This window comes from Dipodomys ordii, unplaced genomic scaffold (genome assembly GCF_000151885.1).
Source record: "Dipodomys ordii isolate 6190 unplaced genomic scaffold, Dord_2.0 Scaffold152, whole genome shotgun sequence".
Lineage (NCBI taxonomy): Eukaryota > Metazoa > Chordata > Mammalia > Rodentia > Heteromyidae > Dipodomys > Dipodomys ordii.
This window is the reverse complement of record NW_012267368.1, coordinates 1,839,195-1,862,391: the sequence shown is the minus strand read 5'-3', so window position 1 is coordinate 1,862,391 and position 23,197 is coordinate 1,839,195. Positions and strand designations below refer to the sequence as shown.

The 23,197-nt window shown below is 37.4% G+C and overlaps 1 protein-coding gene across 2 annotated transcripts in view; it reads left to right on the top strand.

The window, feature by feature from the left end:
• Window positions 1–22,995, top strand: part of Ibtk (inhibitor of Bruton agammaglobulinemia tyrosine kinase) — a 58,441-nt gene extending 35,446 nt beyond the window's left edge. The window contains exons 21-29 of one of the 2 annotated variants that reach the window (XM_013032279.1): window positions 2,850–2,962; window positions 5,913–6,070; window positions 7,374–7,537; window positions 8,106–8,198; window positions 9,043–9,180; window positions 11,590–11,739; window positions 19,697–19,768; window positions 20,922–21,051; window positions 21,740–22,995. In XM_013032279.1, the coding sequence (XP_012887733.1) occupies window positions 2,850–2,962; window positions 5,913–6,070; window positions 7,374–7,537; window positions 8,106–8,198; window positions 9,043–9,180; window positions 11,590–11,739; window positions 19,697–19,768; window positions 20,922–21,051; window positions 21,740–21,871 (1,150 nt within the window). In that variant the 3' untranslated portion in view covers window positions 21,872–22,995. The remainder of the gene's footprint in view (window positions 1–2,849; window positions 2,963–5,912; window positions 6,071–7,373; window positions 7,538–8,105; window positions 8,199–9,042; window positions 9,181–11,589; window positions 11,740–19,696; window positions 19,769–20,921; window positions 21,052–21,739) is intronic. The other variant, XM_013032280.1, reaches the window with a different exon arrangement.
• Window positions 22,996–23,197: the final 202 nt, after the last annotated feature.

The window sequence follows — 23,197 nt, the reverse complement described above, 5'->3', positions numbered from 1 at the left end:
GTTTCTTCTTATTCGTGGTATAAGACAAAGTAATTAATATATACTGTGTATAATTGCTACTTTTAGCTCTGACAAATTTAAGCTATAAACATGAAAAGAATGTCACATAGTGATCGGGTTAGACAGGTTATGTAAGTACATTTATCTTACTCACATTTCCCAAACCTGCTGAGATTATGGAAAAGATACTAAAAGGGCATATTGTCCTAGCATAGAGAGACTATGAAAGGAGCAGACAGTGCAAAGGTGTTAATGGTTTGAAAGTGGGAAGGTAGTTGTGGAGTATGAGTGTTGAAGAATAAGCAAATCTGTAGCCGAGGGGTTCATGAAGACAGGGTGAGTCCTTGGATTTCAGGGCCATTGGATCTGTGGTCAGTTCCTGAGCCCTATGCAGATGAGTCATAGATGAGGTACTATTTTTCAAAAAATTCCTCTCTAGAGACCATGACTGTTTCAGTAAATGGTGACTGGGTAATAGCAGGGTTTTTTGGCACTGTAACAAAATATCTGAGAAAAATGGATAGAAAGAGGAGGGTTTATTTTGGCTCACAGTTCCAGAGATTTCAGTTGGTGGCTGACTGGCTCCATTACTGTGTCAGGGCAGAACATCATGGTGGGAAAGTGGCTGAGCAGAGCTGCTCACCTCAGGGTGGCCGGGAAGCAAGGGAGGAGACAAGATACACAATACAACCTTCAAGTACCCCAGATACTGCTGCCATCCAGTTAGGACACCACCTCTTACACTGAGTTATAAGATTATCGGTGGACTGTGCCATGGATGAGGTCAGGGTTGTCATGATCCAGTCATCTCCACCACCCATCTTTGAACACTGCACCCCCTGCACCCCCCAAAAGAAACAGCAAAGGTGGACCTACCATTTGGAAAGCCCATCGTAGGATTTCTTGGCAAGCACTCTACCACACATGGGCCTGGCCCTGGACTCCTATTAGAATGTCTTTCTTTTAAAAATTCTTTTTGGTGGTGCTGGGGTTTGAAATCAGAGCCTCATTTTGGCTAGGCAGGTGCAGTATTATTTACAATTTCAACCCTGATTCAAAATTCTTTTAAATACGTTTTTTATTATAAAAATAGTGTATAGAGGGGTTATAGTTACTTAAGTAAGGTAATGAGTACATTTCCTATTAAGCATTGTTACCTCCTCCTTTGTTTTTCCCTACCATCCCTTTCCTTCCCACCTCCCCAACTCCTCCCTCCCTACCCCCAACAAGTTATAAAGTTCGTTTTCAACATAGTGTCTTGTACATCTCATTGTTACAATGGGTTCTTTTTTTGTCCTTGTACTGGGGCTTGAATTCAGGGCCTGGGCACTGTTCCTGAGATTTTGCTTGAAGCAAGCAATCTACCACTTGAGCCACAGCTCTACATCAGACTACATCAGACTTTTTGGTAATTAATTGGAGATAATAAGAGTCTCATGGACTTTCCTGCTTGGGCTTGCCTGGAACTGCCCATTCTCAGATCTCAGCTCCCTGAGTAGTTAGAATTATAGGATTATATATAGGTGTGAGCCATTGGTGCTCAGAGGGCTCTAGTGAGAATTTCGACTCAGCCTTTTAGGTTCATTTATCAACTGATTACAGACTTGCTTTCATTTTGCTTGATGAGTAACCTAATAAAGTAAAATCTTTGGGTTCTGAGATCATTTATTTGTAATTAACTGTGTATCTCACTGAAAAACGCCGAGTTCCAGAAATATTATTTTAAATATAATTTTAACTTTTTCTAGTGCTTGATAGCATTTGAGATACCAGAACTTAGACATAGCTGTTTTAGATTAATGACATGTATTAAAATTATAATAAAATTATTGATAGCATATAAATGACTCCAATTCTCTACAAAATAATAGTATTTACAGATGAACTGTATAAATCAGTAATAGGATCTACACTATTTCGGTGGAACAGCACAGTTATTTATTTTTCTTTCTTTCACAGATACTAATTTTTTATTTCCTGATTCTTGAAGGAGTTAAACATTCTCTGAAATGCTTTACAAAACAGTCACCAAATACATTTAGTTGAAGGTCATAATAATACTATGTGACTCACACCTCTAATCCTAGTTACTCAAGAGGCTGAGATCTGGAGGATTGCAGTCACAGGCAGAAAGTTCATTGGTCTTGAATCTCCTAAATAACCAACAGAAAGCAGTGCTGGACTCATGGCTCAATTGGTACAGTGCCAGCCTACCAAAAAGAATAAAAAGAATAGTGTTTGTATAAATAATGTTCCATTTTTTTATTTTTGTTTGTAACTGTTTCACTGTTCATAGAAGGAAGAGAGTGCTTGCTGCTTCGTGGTAACAGTTTTCCTCTTAGCAGCCAGGATGTTGTTCAGTGCTTCTTAATTCCTTTTACATCCCTACTGTTTCTTAGTAAGCGTGAAGGTCTCTTTGCTGCAAAGGGACATACACTATGTCACTCCAGGGAGTGCTTGATGAGGGACAAAGCCATACACTCCCTGGATCACATCTCCGTGAACCTGGTGTGCCTGGCCTGCCTCTACTCCTGCCTGCGTTGTGACCACATTGATTCCCACAGTCATGGGGTGGGCAGATCCTGGCTGTGCCTCGTCAGTGACTACTATGGCACAAGTCAGTGTTCTGTTTTCCTAAGTATTTTCCTCTATATCATCTTGTTTTCAAACTGTCTTTGAAATTCTAGGGTTAAAACAAGTGATAGCTCACACAGACCATTTGCTGATGTCATTAGAGCTTTGTTTGACCACAAGACTATATGCTGTTGACTAACATGCATTGTTGTTCTGCTGTTTCATTTTTAACTTCATTCATGAAAAGAATCACTTTCACATTTGCTTTTTCCTAGGGAAACTATGTTTAAGAAAGCAAAAGCTAAAGCTAAAAAGAAGCCACGTAAACGCTCGGATAGTTCTGGAGGTTACAACCTATCAGATATTATTCAGAGCCTGCCACCTACAGGTCAGTGGTTAGTGTTTTAGCATGTATTGTCACTTCTGATCTTTGATGTTTCTATTTATTATCAAATTCCTCTAACATTTTTAAATACTACATGCTATTATCTGGGGCTACTGAAGTAGAAGATAGTTCTTACAAGACTACAGAAAATGCTAACATATTGTGATAAGTACTATGACATTTTCTTTGGCAGCTCAGAAGAGGTATTCCCAGTAATCTGAGATCAAAGAAGACCTCTTAAAGCTAAGTGATACCCAAGGTAGATCTTGAAGAATGAAGAAATGTTAGCCAAGACAAAGATGAAGATGGATATACTAAGAAAAGGAGTGACCTTAGAATGAGCAAGCATCATTTGCATGTGTAGTGCAGCATGGCTCAGCTACATAGTGTATGTGCAGACAGGGTCAGATTTGATAGGGTCAGATTTTGGAGAGTCTTTATGGAATTTGGATTTTATTCTAATGACTACAGGCAGCTAATTGGTACATTTTTAAAATAAGGTATGACTAGGTAATATTTATGTTTTGAATGACCACCCTGCCCAGTGGCATAGAGGATCAGAAGTGGGCAAAGTATGGCAGGGATAGCATTATATTGAATCAATTAAAATATGTCCGTTTTCTGAAGAGAGGCCATTTATATGTATAAAAAGACTCTAGTAGTAGAAGACAGCACATTTTGTATCAAGGCATTATGTGAGCATAGTAAAGTTTGGAAGTAGAGGTTATATAATTGTTCTCAGATCTTCCTAATATTTTATCTAACTTAGTGAAAAGAAGAAAAATAAATACCATGAAAATGTACTCTTTATTCAGATTTAGTTTAGTTTTAGTTTTGTACTGCATTTGTTTTTTCTTGCCCACATTTTGTGTGTGTGTGTGTGAGAGAGAGAGAGAGAGGGAGAGAGAGACACCTTTTTTTGCTGTTCTTAGGGCTTGAACTTGGCCTTGGCACTGTCTTTGATTGAGCCTCTTTGTGCTCAAGGCTCTACCACTTGAGCCACAGCATCATTTATGGCTTTTTCTGAGTAGTTTATTGGAGATAGGAGTCTCATGAACTATTCTGCCCCAGTAGGCTTTGAACTGTAATCCCTAGATCTCAGCCTCCTGTGTAGCTATGATTGCAGGTGTGAGCCACTGGTACCTGGCTGAGATTTTTTTAAAACTGATTCACTTAGAATGAGAGGTATGTTCATCTATGCAGTAAGGTATAACCTGGGACAATTATTAATTATTATAAGTACTTACATAGTTCTATTAGAATGACTTGGAGAAAAACAGAAGACTGTTGTTTTGTGTCTCTGAGAAAGATGGATATTATGTAGGGCAAAGGAGGATTATTTTGTCTCTTCAATTAAAGAGTAAACCTCAAATATTGTTTTAGAAAGCTAAAAGATGTAAAAAGGATAGGTAATATTATTAAGTTGATTCATGATGTACTGAAGACAGGAACCAGGAGACCTAGTAAATGGGAAAAAAACATGTCTTAGGACATTTCCAAATGTAAAATTCTGTGATTTGGGATTGTTTGTGTGTTGTATGAATTACCTAGACTGTAGGACAAGGCATAGGTAGAGTAGTAGAAGAATGAATAAGTCATTTTTGAAATGAGTGATTTTCCTCTTACCCAAATGATAGCATGGAGTGATTTTAGTAAAGAAATAATGTTATGTCCTTTATTTTTATACATAAGGAAACACAATCCAGAAACTTAAGTGATATGAGGTAGTAACAGTAAGAAATAGAATTTATTTTTATTCTAGTTTCATATTTGTCTTGATGTGTCCTTCTTTCTACAATAAGCAATAATGACTAACGTATTAAACTTAATTGGGGGTCAAAAATTCTTAGTTAAGCTTAATTCCATCAGTCAGGTGAAGGCTTAACATATAACTTGGACATAGAAGTTGGACCATTGATTCTGTGGTTTTGACCAAAGATAATTGTTGGACCCTGTAATTATCCACTTATTTCTCTGAATTCTGATTGTTTTTTTAAAAACGTTTCAGTTAAATAAAATTTCTTCTGTGAACATTGAATTTAAATAAGAGTAGGGGGAAAGTTGTTATTACTAAATTGTACCTTAGTAATAATAACAATAGCAAAAGAAGCATAAAGATTGACCAGTGATTTATTTTAAAAGAATAATACTAAAGTTACAAGAAATCGTATGTTTTACTTATTTTTAAATCAGTTATACAACTTTTGTAACTTAGATAATATCTTTATTTTAAGGATTATTTTAGCACTTCATGTAGGTTGTAATAAATTGAAATGTGAGTAGTAATCACCTGAATTTAAGCAATTTCAATTTACTTGGTAATCTGTATATGACAGGATAACAGGTATGACAGGCAGGCATTTAGGCTGCTTAACTAACAGAAGAAATAGTATATATATATATATATATATATATATAATAAAAATTCAGGTATTTCAAGTAGTAAGCTAATTAAAATAGCTCTCCCTTGGCAGAGACTTTCTTTTTACAGGAAAAAACAAACAAAAGCTGAGTTCTGAAACAGGCTACAACTGGCTCTTGCAGCCTCTGTTCCTGGCTGATGTGCTGGGTAAAAAATGGGGCAGACAGGCCCTAGAGTGCTTCCTCCCACAGAGCAGGGCAGTCTCCTTCCTCGAGAGTAGACTTCCACCAGAAGGCAGATGAGAAAAAGAAGGGGAGAGCGTGGAGCTTACTGATTTCTTCTTCCTTTTTGTGTTTTATGGGGAATAACAGAAATCATTTCTTCAGAGCAATCCCCAAAACTGTATGTTCCTCATATGTAGTAGAATCATTTTCACATAATCATACATTTTTCATTTAAAATGGTTTCCTTTTTCACTGAACTTAATAAAGACTTTGTGCAGTGAATGTACTTTAATTCTGGTGGCCTCTTGACTATAAATATGTATATGATTAATGCTTATTTCTTTGTTCTTTTAAATTCATGTTTTAGGATTACTGAAGACTGGTAAGACCAATTCTGTGGAATCTCTTCCCGAGCTGTTGACCTCAGACTCTGAAGGAAGCTGTGCCGGAGTGGGTAGTCCTAGAGAGTCTCAGTCCCCTGATCTCACCACCAGCTCTCATTCAGAAAAGATGGAGGTTTGCTTTGTAAGTAAAGCCATTTTACCTTTAGTTTTTACTTCTGTAGATAAGTTACCTTTAGTTTTTCATCATGTTTGCTGTGAGTTACAATACTTTTCTAGGTCGATTTATGAAAGCATGAAATTACGTAGGTTCATTTTCTCACATTCATGTGACCAGTATGGTTTTGAGTCCTTCATTTAATATTATCTCTAATCTTTCAGTAAATGAAATATAATGTTTATGTGAAATATTGACATACTGAAGAATGTATGTATGGTTAAATAATTGAAATACGTTTAGGGAAATGTCAGTCCAAGTAGATTTTGAAAATAAGCCAAATGTCAATATGTAGTCTTTTTCTTTCATGATGTTGACTAGACAGACAGTTTGGGAAGACTGAGTTCTTTGAATCCAATGTAATTGACATTAGCTGCAGTAATTCTGGTCTTCCTACCTTCTTGGGAAGGTATCAGTTAACACTTTGTTCCACAGTCCTTAATCACTAGTGGTGGAAATGTCTACCTTACTAAGAGATAGAATCAGTTAATTCTGATTGAGGCCTCCTCAAGGCTTGAATTTTCTTTTAAGTTTTATAATGTAACACAGAGATTATAGAAGGCAATGCTTGCTCTCTTAAGTTTAGTCCTGCAATACTAGAGGACAAGCCTGGCAGTGCAAAGGCTATTTAGTCACTTACTTGACTTTTTTTTCTCCTTGGCCAGTACTGAGTCTTGATTTCTGGACCTCACCCTTAACCGCCTTGCTTGCTTGCTCTACCAGTTGGACCATGCCTTCAGCCCACTTAGTATCTGGTTATTTTGGAGCTGGAGTCTTTTAGAAAACAGTTCTGCCTGGTCTGACTCAGGCTGCGGTCCTCCAGATTCCTGGGCAGCTAGGATTACAGAGCCGCAGGCACCTCTTGACCCAGCGGCACCAGGTTCAGGGACCCTTTTGAGCAATCAATAGTATTTGACTTTAATTTTCTTCAGAATATTTTAACTATTTTCACAATTACTGGAAGTTTCACTCTGTTTTCTATTTAATGTCATGGACATTAATTGTAAACTTACTCATATTATGACTTACATAGGCCATATTTGTGTATGAACATTTTATTTATTTTTATAAATAGGAATTTAAGCTTACTGCCCTACAGTAAGCTCTTCAAGGTAAGAATTATAGTCAGTGATATGTCTTCAGAATTGGTTAATTAACTATAGAACATAAATTGAAAATGCTAGGTAATTTATTGTCATAAAATTTTAGTATGAAGCTTGCTGAAATAGATGCCTGCTGTTACTTTTTTATTTGTTTTTCTTTCCCACAGGCGAAAGTTAAACCTTATAGTAATGGTACACCTCCTGCATATACTAGGGAAGATTTAAAACCATGGGAAAAATCGTCAGTACTTCAAATAACTGCTCCGCAGTCCATTCCCAGCAACAGGGCTGACACAACAAGTTCTTCTAGTTGGGTTTCTGGCTCTTTCAGGTAGGCTTTCCACTGTGTTTTGTACTTTCGTTCTTAAAACATCGAGTTCCCATCCAGTGTTCAATGATGCATATTAAAATATTTATTCTAGGGCTGGGAAGGTGGCTCAGTGGTAGATAGAGCGCATGCCTTGCATGCATGAGGGAGGCCCTGGTTAGATTCCTCAGCACCACATAAGAAAAAAGCTGGAAGTGGCACTGTGGCTCAAGTGGTAGAGCGATAGCCTTGAGCTGAAGAGCTGAGGGACAGCGCCCAGGCCCTGAGTTCAAGCCCCAGGATTAGCAACAAAAACAACAAAAAGAAAAACTGCTTCTAATGGTCATAGAATTTTTTTTTTTTATGGTACAGCTCTTCGATAGAGCCTCCAGTATTGTTCAGTTTCCCCCCAATTTTCTAATGAATATCTGTTTTTGCTTAATACAGTAGTAAGAATTTTACTTGTTAAAGTAGATTGGAAAGAATGCAGTTTTAAGCTTCATCAATTGAGTTTCAGTTGGACTGTAGTTAACATTAGTAGGTAATCAAATGCTTTGTAAAGTATTTATTTATTTATTTATTTATTTTTTAGTCCTGTCAGTCCTCCTGTTGTGGACCTCAGAACCATCATGGAAATCGAAGAAAGTAGACAAAAATGTGGAACTACACCAAAGTCAAATTTAGGGTTGGTTAAACATCATGAAAAAAAAAGGAGTACTCATTATCTTGCCCATGTAATTGTAACCCCTCCATACGGTATTTTCACAATTAAAAAAAAAAAAAGCAAAAAAAAAAAAGAGGAGACCAGGGCTGGGAATGTGGCTTAGTGGCAGAGTTCTCGCCTAGCATGTATGCAGTCCTGGGTTCAGTTCCTCAGTACCACATGAATAGAAAAAGCCAGAGGTGATGCTGTAGCTCAAGTGGTAGAGTGCTAGCCTTGAGCAAAAGGAGCTCAGAGACAGTGCTAAGGCCCTGAGTTTAAGCCTCAGGACTGGCAAGAAAAAATAAATAAAGAGACCATACTGCTACTGTTTTCTTTTCCCTTAAAGAACGTATTTATTGTAATAGTTATAAGCCCTGTTATACTTAATTTAACCTTTATAACCTTTGTTAAACATGTGCTAAAGATTGAATTGAATTGGTAGACCAGCTCTTGCTAAATACAGATTACATACTAGAAGCTTGACTCTAAATGGTCATTGTAATCTATTTCTAAACAAAAGCTAAAAATTTAAGCCTTGTGATTCGATTGCTCTTGAAAAGTATGATACATAGGCAATGTATCTATTAGCTATTACTTGATCACTTACAACATAGACTGATATTTTCACTGTTGGAATTGTGAACAGTTTGATTCCCAAATAGTAAAATCACACCAGATGAATCGGAAATACCATTATCTAAAAATGTTTATTGAGCAGAAAGGGATGCAAATTGGTTTAATTTTAGCAAAATGATTTCTTATAAAATACTTTCTCAGAATTAGTGAAACCAGTGAACTAATTTGCTTATTGTAATTGAATTTTTAGAAAAGTAATTTCCCATGGAGTCAGGCTTTCCCAGAAGCAGCGGAAAATGATTGCATTGACCACCAAAGAAAACAGTTCAGGAGCCAGTGGCGTGGAAACAGTTTTAACTGCGCCTTCAAAATCCCCAAAACCTGCATGGTATGATTGTACTTTTATTAAAATTGGCATAGCTCTGGTAGCTTTTAAGATGGTTCTTGATTTCTAGGTTTATAAAGTGACTCCTGTTTCTCAAGTCTTTTAAAATATTTCATTCCCCACTTGATTTTAGTTAAACATTAGAACTTGAGAAACAATGGCTTTTTTGTTTTTGTTTTTCTTCTAAATTTGGATGTGTTGATATGAACTTAGTAGTTTTCAAATGTTTATTTACTTTTCATGTGTACATGTCATTTTCTCTTGGTACCTGTCCTACCGCTTCCTTTGTTCAAGTGATTTCCTGGCTGCCATTTTGGGAACTTTTTTTCCTTTCCTCTAGTGCTTAGTCGTCTCCTGTATTCTACTTTCTCTCTGGTTTGTTCCTTGTTTCCAAGTACTATGACACCAGTTGTTTTCTGATAAAGAATACATTTTTGGAGATTTTATATCCATGGAAATGTTTTTGTTTTCTTGTTTATTCTTGGTGTGTGTGTGCGGGTTGAGGATTATGTGTTTTTTTGTTGTTTTTTGTTTTTGCTCAGAGCAAGTGCTCTACTGCTTGAGCCATAACATCACTTCCAGCTTTTTTTTTTTTTTTTTTTTGTGGTAGTTTATTGATGATAAGAGTCTCATAGACTTTCCTGCCCAGGCTGTTTCAAACCATGATTCTCAGATCCCAACCTCTTGAGTTGCTAAGATTCTAGGCATGAGCCACTAATGCTGGCTAGTGGTGCCTTTTTGGCAGTATCCTATTCAGTATTGTAATGTCATAGATCGTGTATGATATAGCATTCACTCAAATGTGTATCCATCAGAAGTTGGGATAGGAGGCATGGTTTCTTGGGAGACAGCCTAACAGGAAAGCCAAGTGAGTGTCTGGGTACCTTACTTCACACCCTGGTACCACTCCTCAATGGAAAAAAAGGTACATGCATGTAGGCAAAATGAATAAGAATGTTCTTATCGTTTGTAATAGCTAAAAACTAGAAACAACCTACATGTCTATTGCCAGGAAATAAATATGACTGTTTTCTAAAATACTAGAACTTTATACAGTGATGTAAAAGAATACATTATGATTATAATAAAACAGTGTATTTGAATCTCAGCAATATAATATTGAACAAAGAAACCAACCAGAAAAATAAAAATCGTATTACATTATTCCATTAATGGAAAGTTTAAAGTACCTGTTGATTGACACCAATGTATATTCATTATTCTCTGACCCTTGTGTTGGCGTGCCCTGTGCTGTGTGGACCACATGTGACTGTAGCTCTTGGCAGTATCTTTTGTCCTTTGGGGCCTGGTGGTGTGTCTGCTAGACTTCCAGTGGATGCCAGGTTTTCTAAAGAGAAGACTTTTAAGTTTTCTTAAATGGTGTGAACTAAAGTTCCACTCTCCCAAAATCCTTATGTCTCCCACCAAACGTGAGAAAGTTTTGGCTATTGTCTTCTAAAATACTTTTTTTTTTTTAAGTCTGTGTCCTATTTTCTTTTTTTTTTTAATGTTTTTTTATTGTGAAAATACTGTACACAGAGGGGTTACAATTACATGGGCAATTCTAAAATACTTTTGTCTGCCGTTGCTGCTCTTCTGTGTTTTCAATTACACAAGTAGCCTCTTCAGGTCCCACAGCTCAGCTCACCAGGCTGACCTAAGTTTTTCTTACTCATTTCTTAAGATTCAAAAATTTCTTAAAAAAAAATTTCTATTGCTTTATTTTGTTTATGGACTGTTGAATCTCCTAAATTTATGCAAGTAAATTTGCATTTTAAACGTATTACAAGTCTTGAAATAACATTTTGGATTTTTTTTTTTTAGTTCCTTTTGCAGAGTTTGCCTGTTCTTAAGTCATTCTTGGTATAGGTTTTATTGTTATTCAAGGCATAGTTAAAATAGCTACTTGAATATCATTAGTAATTTTGACATCTGGGTTTATAATCCAGTGTTGGTGTTCATTATTTCCTTTTTATTTTTCCTCCCTTCCTCTTTCCTGTCCTTCCTTTGTTCCTTCCTTCTTTTCTTCTTCCTTCTTTTGTATTTCTCGTACTGGAGTTTGAACTTGGGGTATCATAGCTTTGTGCTGTCTGGACCTGCTTGCTTGACTAGTGGTCTACTACTTGAGCCACACCTCTGGCTGGCTTTCTGCTACTTTTCTGCCCCAACTGGCTTTGAACAATGATCTTCTTGATTTCAGCCTCCTGAACAGCTAAAATTACATTCATTAGCCTCTGGCCACCTACCTCATTGAAAACTACATGATAGTATTTTTGTATTGTAGTGTCCAAGATCAGGACTCAAACTCCATGGACCTGCCATTTTGTCTTATTGGTTAGCACTGTACCAACTGAGCCAAGCCTTCCACCCTCAAAATGGATTTTTAAACATGATCTTTCCTTTGTTTTACAGGGCATCTTCTGTACATTCAGTTTCATCCAAGTCATTCCGAGATTTCGTGCTAGAAGAAAAAAAGTCTGTTACTGGCCATAGTTCAGGAGACCATGTAAAAAAAGTTTGTTTTAAAGGAATTGAAAATTCTCAGTCTTCAAAAGTTGTAAGGTAACAAAGTAAACTTAAAGCTTCCATATAATCTTATCTGAAATCAGTTAAAAATTTTTATGAAGCAGATTATGCATTCTTATACATTTAGAATTAAAATGAGCATCTTTCCTCCCTCTTTTTAAAAACAGTTACTGAGCTAGCGCTCTGCATGCATATGAAATATAATTCAAAGCTTTGTCATATTGTCTATACTCTCAAAATCTTTATCATATTCAAATCATCATTTGCAGAATTTTGTTCCCCCTTCCCCCCCATTTTTTTTTGGGGGGGGTCAGTCCTAGGACTTTGAATTCTGGGCCTGGGTCCTATCTCTGGGCTCCTTTTGCTCAAGGCTAGTGCTTTACCACTTTGAGCCACAGCACAACTTCTGGTTTTCTGGTGGTTAATTGAAGATAAAAATCTCAGGACTTTACTGCCAAGGCTAGCTTTGAACCTTGATCCTCAGATCTCAGCCTCCTCAGTCGCTAGGATTACAGGTGTGAGCCACCAACACTCAGCTCCATGTCCCTCCTTAAATCACCAGTTTGCTTTTGTCAGTGCATAGCTTTTATATTTTAACCTTTTATTTCAGTGGAACCCTACCATATGTACCTTTCATAAAAACTGTCTTCCTCTATTCAGTATAATTGTTTTCAGGATCATCCATGCTGTTGATTCAGTTTTATTGCTGCATTTATATGGATATGCCACAATATACATAGTCATAAATCTGAAAGTTTGAGTGTTTTCAGTTTTTAACTTTAGCTAGTTTGATTTGGTTTTAAAGATCTGATGTAGTTTTTTAAAGATATTTGATATTTTAAGTGCCTATAGGAATCATGAAAAAGTATTTTGTAAATATTAAGTGTAATATTTTTAAAGCATTATTAAAAAATAGCTTCCCCATTGTAAACATAATTCAAAATCAAACATGTTGAATCATTTTGAATACTAATACTAGAAGAAAAGAAACTTCTTCAAGCTGGTTGGCTAAATGAAGATTTATTATTTCTACTGATTGGACATCTCCCCAAAATATTATTTTAGACAAAACAAAAATGCAACTAACCATGATAGTTATGACCAGATTAATGTTTTGTTTTATCTAATGCATCCTCCCCCCTCGACAGACTCAGATTAAAGCTTGAAGAGGGGGTTGGGACCCACACAGTTTAGCTGAACCTGACCTGCCCCAACACAGCTGAGCAAAAACTAAGGACTTCTTACAACTTTGTTGGGAGCTCCTGGCTGAGGGCAGATGTATATACATACTTTTGCTTTTTATATTGCTTTGTTATTACCAATAGGTACACTTAGAAGCAAATTTGTTGGGCCTTTTTGTTGTTGTTTATTTACTTTTTTTTGGCCGTGCATGAGGCCTGAACTCTGGGCCTGGGCGCTGTCCCTCAGCTCTTCAGCTCAAGGCTAGCACTCTACCACTTGAGCCACAGCACTACTTCCAGCTTCTTTGCTTATGTGGGCTGAGGAATTGAACCCAGGGTCTCATGTATGCAAGGGAAGCTCTCTACCACTGAGCCACCTTCCCAGCCCTGGACTGTTTTTATATAAAGGAAAATCAGAAGTTAGAATCTGAGGATGTGTCTTGCTCTATGTATATACTTTAAAATATTTTTAGTAGTAGACTGCTATTTTAAAATAAAAGTCCTAAATGGAACTCTAAAACAGATATAAGCATTTTTAGACATTAATTCCAAGTTAAAATGTTAATGTTCCTGATTGTCTCAAAATTGTACACTGGGCATTAATACTGTAAAACTTTGTAATCCTAAAGTTGGCAAACAAATGTTTATTGTCATCTTTGTATCAGAAATTATATCAAACAGTTAAGTAAACAAAATTAATATTGCTCGTACTGACCTAAACAGAAAAACCTAAACAGATCATTAAATTTATAGTTTATAAAACATTACAGAAAAGAAGTATATTAGAGTGATAATTGGTTTATTTTCACATCCGTTTTAAATAGTTAAAAATGATGTTTTAAAACCAACTCCTCTTAAGTCTTTAAGAACGTTCTTCATTTAGACAGAGATGGTAGAAGAAGCTTTATTCCTAAATTTACATTTAAGTGGATTAATTTGCCAGTAGAAGCTAACATGCTGGTAATCTGCACTGTATGAAAATATTGATTGAATATTTTTATTAGCTTTAAAAATGCATTTCAGAAGAACATGAAATGGCAGGGAGTACCAATAAATCCTCTGCTCTGACTCCAGTCCTCACTTTCCATATTACGGTAGGATTTTAAAACATACTTCACAACTTTCTGGTATAAGAAGAATATTCTACTAGTAGTATAAGGTGTATGAGGGACATCTGTGTTGTTGAAAGGACATGCTATCTTCCTTACTTTGCTCCTGTGAGGTGACCAACCTGCCTCTATTTGTATGTCCTTGCTTTGCCTTTGAGAGTTTACCTCTTCTACCCAGTGTCATGTTAATACCATGCTGTTCATCTTTGGATATTCAGGAACTCAGATGTCCAAAACCAAACATAATATTCCTCATAACTCTCATTAAACCAAAGTCAAAGACAAAATGTAAAACAATCCATTCTTCCTGATATTTCTCCCCTGGTAGATAGCAGTCGCAAGTCATTGTCACCTCTGTGTTCCTGACCAGTGTGAGTTTATTGGCTGTTTTAGCTTTTTTTTCTGTGCTGGGGCTTGAACTCAAGGGCTGGACACTGTCCTGAGCTTTTTTGCTCAAGGCTAGCACTCTACTATTTGAGCCACAGCTCTGCTTCCTGACTTCAACCTTTCCTATTTTAAGGCTTTTGTTATGCATCATAACTTCCTTCCTCCTTTCCCTTCCTTTCTCTTTCTTTTTTTTTTGTAGTGAAAATGGTAGGGAAGTTTATTAGGAAACAGATAGACTGAAAGCAGGTCATCTCAGGGGAAGATAACTGCTCTTTTTACTATTTTCTCATTTTTATGTATATTTTATAAAGGGAGTTTTATTGTGATATTTCCACATATACATATAACATACTTGGATCAAATCCACCTCCCGTACTACTCCCTCTTCCTTATTTCCTCTCTACTTTTGTGAGCAATTTTTTTTTTTTTTTGTCGGTCGTGGGGCTTGAACTCTGGGCCTGGGCGCTGTCCCTCAGCTCTTCAGCTCAAGGCGAGCGCTCTACCACTTGAGCTATAGCGCCACTTCCGGTTTTCTGGTGGTTATTGGAGATAGGAGTCTCACGGTCTCTCCTGCCCGGGCTGGCTTTGAACCGCGATCCTCAGATCTCAGCCTCCTGAGTAGCTAGGATTACAGGCGTGAGCCACCAGCGCCCGGCTTTGTGAGCAATTTTTTTAACAGGCTTGAATCTATTTTCATCCCTGAATATGAAGTATTTTGATCATATTCACTCCCCTTTGCCCTCCCCGATCATCTTCCTCACTTTGTGGCTCCCCTCCCCAAACAATCTCTGTTTTACACTTATACTATTTTTTTTAAAGTCTAGATTCTGCATATGAGAGACAGCACGCAATGTTTGTGTTTCTCAGTGTCTTGATCTAGCTATATTTCACTTAGCACAATAATCCCTAGTTTCGTACATTTTCCTGCAAACAATTGAATTCTTCTTACTAAGACAAAATAATCCATTTGTACGTACAGTGCACTTTACTTCCCCATCAGTTGATGGACATCTAGACTGTTTCCATGGTTATAGACTGTTGTGAATAGTGCCGCTACTCACATCAGATTGCCAGTGTCTCTATTGTGTACTGACTGAAATTTCTTCAGATATCTGCCCGGGGGGGGGGGGGTGTCTATTATGGTCACATGGTAATTGTTTTTAGTTTTTGAGAAGCCTTCATAGAATTCTAAGTTCAACCTTTGAGAACTTGTTGAATCCTGCCACCACTAAGCTTTATCCTGCAATATGATCTCTCTGTTCTAGTCTGCTGGCCTCCTCGTTGTTCCCAAATATACTTTATTTCTTTCTCTTACCCTTTGACTAACTCTGACTCCTTCATGGTTTAGAGAAGTCTGGCTTCCTTCAGTGGCTCAGAAAACCCTCATTCCTCTTAGAGCGTTTATGTCTGCACCAGAAATACTGGAGCTTGAACTCAGGACCATGTACTCTTACTTGGCCTTTTCTCTTAGGGCTGATGCTCTACCATTTGAGCTCACCCCCAGTTTGATTTGTTTTTGCTGGTTCATTGGAGATAAAAATCTCCTGAATTTACATGCGAGGGCTGGCTTCAAACTGATCCTAGTTCGCAGCATTTTGAGCCACTAGTACCTGGCTCTCTTTTATAGTTTAAGGTTTGCCCGTTGCTAATATTCTCTGGCACTTAACCATACATTCCCTGAGAGCAAGGAAAATGTCTATCACCAGTGTTTGGTTCCTACCAGGGAGTGAGCACTCAGTGAACGTTTGGTAAATGACCAAATGAAATAAATGCATGAAAACTGTAGCTTAGTTTCAAGTAACATTTGCTTCTAATATAGTTAGACTGCTTACCTTGGTTTATAAATTAAAAACTCTGAAAATTAAGTTCATTTTTTCATTTTTTTTGTTTAAAATATTAAGTTAATATTTTTAGTTATTATTTTTTTCCTTGGATTAGTTAGTATTATGAAACAAAATATGAAGGATCTGTGGTTTCATAGTTGATCACTAGAGTGTGCTACAACATCAATAGTCTGTGGAAACTCCCAGTGTACTGCTTTGGAGATTAAATTGAAAGAGTCCATGGATTGTGTATCAGTAGCTCATGGCTATGGGAGTTACTGTTTGTAATAACTGTTTCCAGTGTCTATATTTTGCACTAAAATGTATTATTATCTTTAAGTAGTTGTATAAAGGAAATTACCATTTAACAAGGCCTTTTATGAATGCAGTATATATCTTGATCAATGTCTCCCCTTTCAACGTTCTCACCCCTCTCTCTTCTACTCACCCCTTCTCTCACTCTTTTTAATTTTTGTAGGAATTATATTGGATTCTTGTCTGCATTTCCCCCTTCTCTTCTTCATTCATCTGTCCCCTTTCCCCTTGACCCACCCCTCTCGTGTGCCCACTTCCTGATGTCTTATTTTGCTAAACTTTCTCTTTTTAATTTTATTTTATTGTAAGGGTTATGTACAGAGGAGTTACAGTTAGACAAATGAGGTAATGAGTACATTTCTTGCCGAACATTGCTATTCCCTCCTTGTTTTAGCTATGTCTGTTGTGGCCATTCACACTAAAGGAAAAACAGCCTGCCTGCCAGTTTTTATTTCATCATAGAAAGTATATAAATTATAAGGTAGCTTTTATAACAAAGGAAATATAAAACTTTGTAGGCAAAGTAAGCTGTTTATTCACCAAGTTATGGTATACCTAATAACACATTTTACTTGCCTCTGTTGGGTATGTATAAAAATATAACACAAAAGCCCAACTTCTACTGGATTTGAAATTATCTGATAAATCCCAGTGCACACATATGTAAATTAAGTGACAGAATAAGAAGGAAGTTGCAGTACAGTATAACAATATGAAAAAGATCTCAAGGCCATGTATGAGCCATAATGAGACATTGTGAATCAACTTTCTACGAGTGATTAGGTTCTTTAAAGAGGGGAAAGAAGGTGATTTGGAGCCAGTCTTTAAAAAAAAAAAAATGGTAGCGCAGGCTGGTAATGGTAGCTGCTTGGGAGGTAGAGATCAACTGATTGGGGCTTGTGGTCCAAGGCCAGCCAGGGCATGGTAGGTAGTTGAGACCACTTCTCAGCCAGCTGCTGGACATGATGGCATGGGACTAAGACATCCAGCATCACAGGAAGCACAGGGAGAAGAATTGGAGCCCTGAATGCAAGACATTCCTCAAAAGTAACCAGTGCAAAAAAACACTGGAGACAGCTTAAGTGACAGAGTGCCAGAGGGGAAAAGCCAAGTAAGGGCAAGGCCTTGGGCTCAACACACACACACACACAGACACACACACACACACACACACACACACACACACACACACACACACACGATCCTTATTTGGTTGGTTAATTGGTTTAGTTTTAAGTACTTTCTTCCCATTACTGAGACTTAAATTGAGGGCCTTGCACTCTTTATTTTTTCTCTCAAGGCTGATGTTCTACTACTTGAGCCACACCTCTACTTCCAGATTTTTTTATTTTTGCTGGTTAACTGGAGATAAGAGTCTGTTTTGTCTGCCCAGACTAGCTTTGAACTTTGATTCTCAGATCTCAGCCTCCTGAGTAAAAAAGATTACAATGTGAGCCACTGGCCACTGGATTTCTATTTTCATTTGAAAGCTTTTGAAAATTTTTAATAAGAAGACAGTTGAAGTTGAACATTCTAGGTTAAGGGAATACATTGTATATTTGTAATAGTAGAAATAAGACATCTGTGTCATTATAGAAAACATTCTCTACTCTGAAAAAGCTGAATTTGAATTATTTCTCTGTTACTTATTAACTCAATTTGTAAGCCAAGCACATTTATATTAGATTCTTTTAACCTTAGTTTTCTAATTTGAATAATGAAAATAGTATATTTTCTTCACAGAGTATCACAAAGGATTGAAAGAGATAATGTACATGAATATACTTGGCCCTCACTAGACTTGCTTGTCCATATATCAAGATCTGACATTTGTTTTCAGCGGTTTTATAGTCTGGCCCTTATTGTTGGTATCTTCATTTCACTTTTAAATCTCTTCCTCACTCTCTTTTGGATTGAAAACAGCTTGCCTTTACACAAGCCATCAGAATCTTTGACAGTTCCCCATGTTCTTGTGTAATCAGAGCTCTGCTTCAGAGCTCCTCTTCACTGTAGTGTCCTCTGGGAAGGCTCTTGATTGTGCAGCCTCTTACCTGTCTCTTTACTGTCTCTTGTGACCCCTGGCACTTTCTACATAAGTAGTCTCAAATGTTATTTTTTGCTTAAGCATAGAATATTTAAAATCTTCCCTATCTGAATTTTTTGAAGGGTAGGAGTTGAGTTTTAATTAGCTTGATTTTTACCATCTACCACAGTACTGACACATGCCCAGGAAATATGCATAAACAAATTAGGAAGTCAATATTTTAAGTCTTTGCTCATTATTTGATTAGAAAATCTGTCGCTCTAAATTTTTGTCCTTTGTCCAAATAATTATAGTTCCTTTTTTTTTTTTTGGTCCAGTCGTGGAGCCTGAACTCTGGGCCTCTGGGCCTGGGTGCTGTCCCTCAGCTCTTCAGCTCAAGGCTAGCGGTTTACCACTTGAGCCACAGCGCCACTTCTGGCTTTTTTATTTTTGCTTATGTGGTGCTGAGGAATCAAACCCAGGGCCTCATGCATGCAAGGCAAGTGCTCTACCACTGAGCCACCTTCCCAGCCCCAGTTCCTTTTCTTAAAAAACAAAAATCATGTTTTCCATTTACTATAGCTCTTCCTGTCCCCCCCCCATTATATATACCTTTATTATTCCAGTTCTATCTTCTTCCTGAGTCCCTCTCAAATGACATGTTTTGATTTTTTTTTTAAATAGCAGTAGAACTTAAGATTTTTCCTCATCTAGCTTAAGAACTTTAACAGATCATGTTTTGAATTCCTGTTACATTTGAACTCTAGTATGTTAGTCACTCAAAGTATATTAGTCACCTACAAAATTTGACTAATAAGTATCTGGTTTCAATGTATGTTGAGACTTAAGTGCTCATTTAAATTTCTTTTATTCCTGAAGTATTAATGTAAAACATTCTTTGGAAAGTTTCCTGTACTTTTTGATATGTATGTGATAACGTATTAAATCCCTTTTTGAATATTTGAAAAAAAAAGACTATTGTTTATAACTAGCCACAGACTATTTTGTTTAGTTATAATTTAAGATAGGACTGATATCATACATTAACTTGTCTCCTGAGCCAGGACCTTACATTTCCTCCCCTGTAGCTGTTAATTAGCGGTGGTAGTAATAATACTAGAGCTTTAATCTTCAAATTTGGTATTTGTTTTGCAGAAATTCTATTCATGTTGCCCCAGGACCAGAAGGCAGCCATATTTCAGATTTACCACCTCTAGAAAGTCCCAAGTAAGATTCATTTCATAGCATTGTCCCTCTTAAGCTTAGCACCAATTTAGAGAATATTAAGAAATCAGAAATACGATGATGACTTAAGTAGATTAGAAATACTATGATTTAAGTAGAATGTATTATTTGAGTATTGATCTCCAAAGTTTGGCTTTACTTTTATTCCAAGTTATAATACTTCTGCTCCATCCCAGTTTGTTATTTTCTAGAATGTACTCTGTAAGACATGTAAATAAAGTAATAGTTCTTTTATTTCCCACCTTATCATTCTTTAATCTCCACAGGACCTCTAGATCTCTTGTAGCAAGTAGTAGCCACCACTGCTATGCTACTTGTCTCAACTTCTCTAGCCATAAAAGAAAGGCAAATCAAAACAACATTGAGATTCTACCTCACTCCAGTTAGAATGGCTACAATCAGGAAATCTAATAACAACAGATGCTGGAGGGGATGTGGCTAAAAGGGAACCCTACTGCATTGTTGGTGAGAGTGTAAACTTGTTCAACCACTCTGGAAAGCAGTATGGAGGTTCCTCAAAAGACTCCACATAGAGCTCCCCTGTGACCCAGCAATCCCACTTTCAGGCATTTACCCAAATGATCACAAACAGGTCATACTAAAGCTACCAGCACAACTGTTTATTGCAGCATTATTCACCATAGCTAACATATGGAAGCAACCCAGATGCCACTCAGTAGATGAATGGATCAAGAAAATGTGACACACACACAAACACACACACACACACACACACACAAAAATGAAATTCTATGCCTCCATTGTCTCACTGCTTTTTGTAGCCCTAACTTAACTCCAGTCAGAGCAGCATTGCTATAGAGTATTTCTGGGGGAATTTCGCATTGCAAAAATGGGCACTGGGGTTTCATGCCTGTCATCCTAGCTACTCAGGAGGCCTGAGATCTGGGGTTCGTAATTTGAAGCGAGCCCAGGCAGGAAAGTCCATGAGATTCTTACCTCCAATTAACCACCAGAAAGCCAAAAGTGGAACTGTGGCTCAAAGTGGTAGAGCGCTAGCCTTGAGCAGAAAAGCTCAGGGACAGCACCCAGGCCCTGAGTTCAACCCTCATGAACAGCAACAGAAAAAAAAGGCAACAAAGAGAAGTGAAAGAGCTGGCTGTGGTTGTTGTTGCAGTCCGTGGCTGTCCTCGCTGACCCCGCCCTCCACCGTGGCCCCCGTCACCTTCGCATCCATTGTAGAGGAGGAGCTGCAGCAGGAAGCCGCGCTCATCAGAAGCCGAGAAAAACCCTTAGCTCTGATCCAGGTAAGCAACATACCTAAGTGCAGGTCACTCTTCGGTCTTAAAAAAATATTTGTTTTCTTTTGACAGGTGCATTTATCTGCCAAATTAAATTTAAACTCTTAAGACTGGACTGACATATCCAAGAATTTAAGTATTAATTGACAGTATTCAGAATAATTAACTTTGAACTAATACATTGTGATGAAGTATATATTTTGGCTTTCTGAGGCTCTGGATTATTCTAATGTTAGCTGTAAACAGAATTTGGCAGTACCCAGTGCTTTATACTTGATTTCTATATGAGGAAGAATACTTTCTTAAATGTACCCAGTAGTACCAACTTTGATAAGTTAAGGAAAAGAGTTTTTCCTGGGAATGTTACATTTCCACAGTCTTAGAGAGCTGGATGTAGCCAATATGGAGTGCCTGTGTAAAGATCCCAGGCGAGACCCGGAAAGCACGCCACAGCATGCAGTGCTGGAGTGGATGGACTCAGTTACTTTTGTTTTATTTTTCTTTCTGCTTAGATTCAAACTGGGGAGGTGGACGTCTGGTTATTCTAGCTCAGGTTAGGTTTGCCCTTGCCACGGGGATTCAATTCTGCTGCCTTGTATCCATGCAAATTCTTGAGTCCTCCAAAGAAACTGCAGAGCTAAGATAACCTGCTCAGCATCCACTGAAGCATGTCTTCTTCCTGTCCTCTTTTCAGGTGGAAGAACGTGCGATACAAGAACTGATGGTCTTTTATGAGGCCTCTGGCAATCCTGACGAGTTTGTGGTCGTTGAGAGGGCGCCGCAGGGGCCGCTGGCAGTGCCCATGTGGAACAAACATGGGTGCTAGCTCCCTGCAGACTGGAGGTGTGTATCCCACACGGTGACTGCTGCACCTCCACAGTGGAGGGAGTGCTTGCAGTCCACATAGAAGGGCAGGACGAGAAAGGCTCTGATTGCTGTACTCTAGGTTTTTCTTTGTTTGCTTGCTTGTTTTTCCATGACTAAAAATAAATTTATCAGAATTGTGATTTTAGTAACTTATGTGAAATGTGTTAAAGAAGAGCTAGATTATAGATACATTGGATTGTTTCTTCTGACTAATCTTAAAAAGGAAAAGATAAGTGAAGTGTAAGATTGAAGAGTCATACATTAAAAATAACTTTTATTTGAGCTAAATAATTTAGGAGGTTTAGTAATACACTTGTCACTCTGCTTTTTCAATTTGATGTTGATGAGCCTAAAGTAGAAGCATCAGTCCTCACCTCTGACCAGTAATGGCCAGAGTTTGCCATGCTAGCTGTGTCCGTTCTTGTTGCTTTTTTCCAGTGAGGCTGTTAATGTCTTAGGTCTGTTGAAAGCTCAGCTTGCTTAAGTGCCATATTTCACTTTGGACAAGACATTGTCTGTGTTGTAGTAGGTGATCGATTACAGTAGAAAAAAAAATAAGAACTCAATTTCGGATAGTTTTATCAAAGAAAATAATTGCTTTTAAAATTTGGAGCCATCGTGGATTGCTTCTTAGGGTAGGGAGGGCATTACAAAAGCCTAATTGTGAAAGAATCAATTTGTCAAAGTGTTAAAATGTTCTAAAGCAAATATTTAATTATACATAGAAGATTCCAGTAGTTAGAAAGAAGATTGATTTACAGCTAGCTTTATAATTCTGTATAATCAGAAGGTTATGAGCCTTGATTATGTGAGTACCGTACATATAAACATTATTTTGTTTACAATGTGCTGTCTGGTTTTTTTTCTGAGTGTTTAAAGTTTTAAAAAATGAATGTTAAAACTGTCCTCTAGTATGTAGAAAAAGTGGGAAGGTTGATGTACTTCTGGAACATGGATCTAGGGGAACATAGAGGCAGTTCATTGCTAAAATCCAGTCGCCAGAACAATGCCTGAAACGAGCTCAACATTTCAGCAGGCATGTAAGCAAAAGTGCAATAAAAAGTCATCTTGATCCACTTCTCACTAATGTGTGTTTGCTATCTTGTACTGTATCGCTAATATTTCCTTCTGGTATGCTATATTAATAGCCAATATATAGGTAAGTTGATACTAAAAACTGACAGTTTTCCAAAAAAAAGTTGTCTGTGTTCGTCGAGTAGATTTTAGAGACAGAATTGTGTGCTGTTTGATTGGTATTGCAGTGATGTGGTTGGTTTCGTTGGTG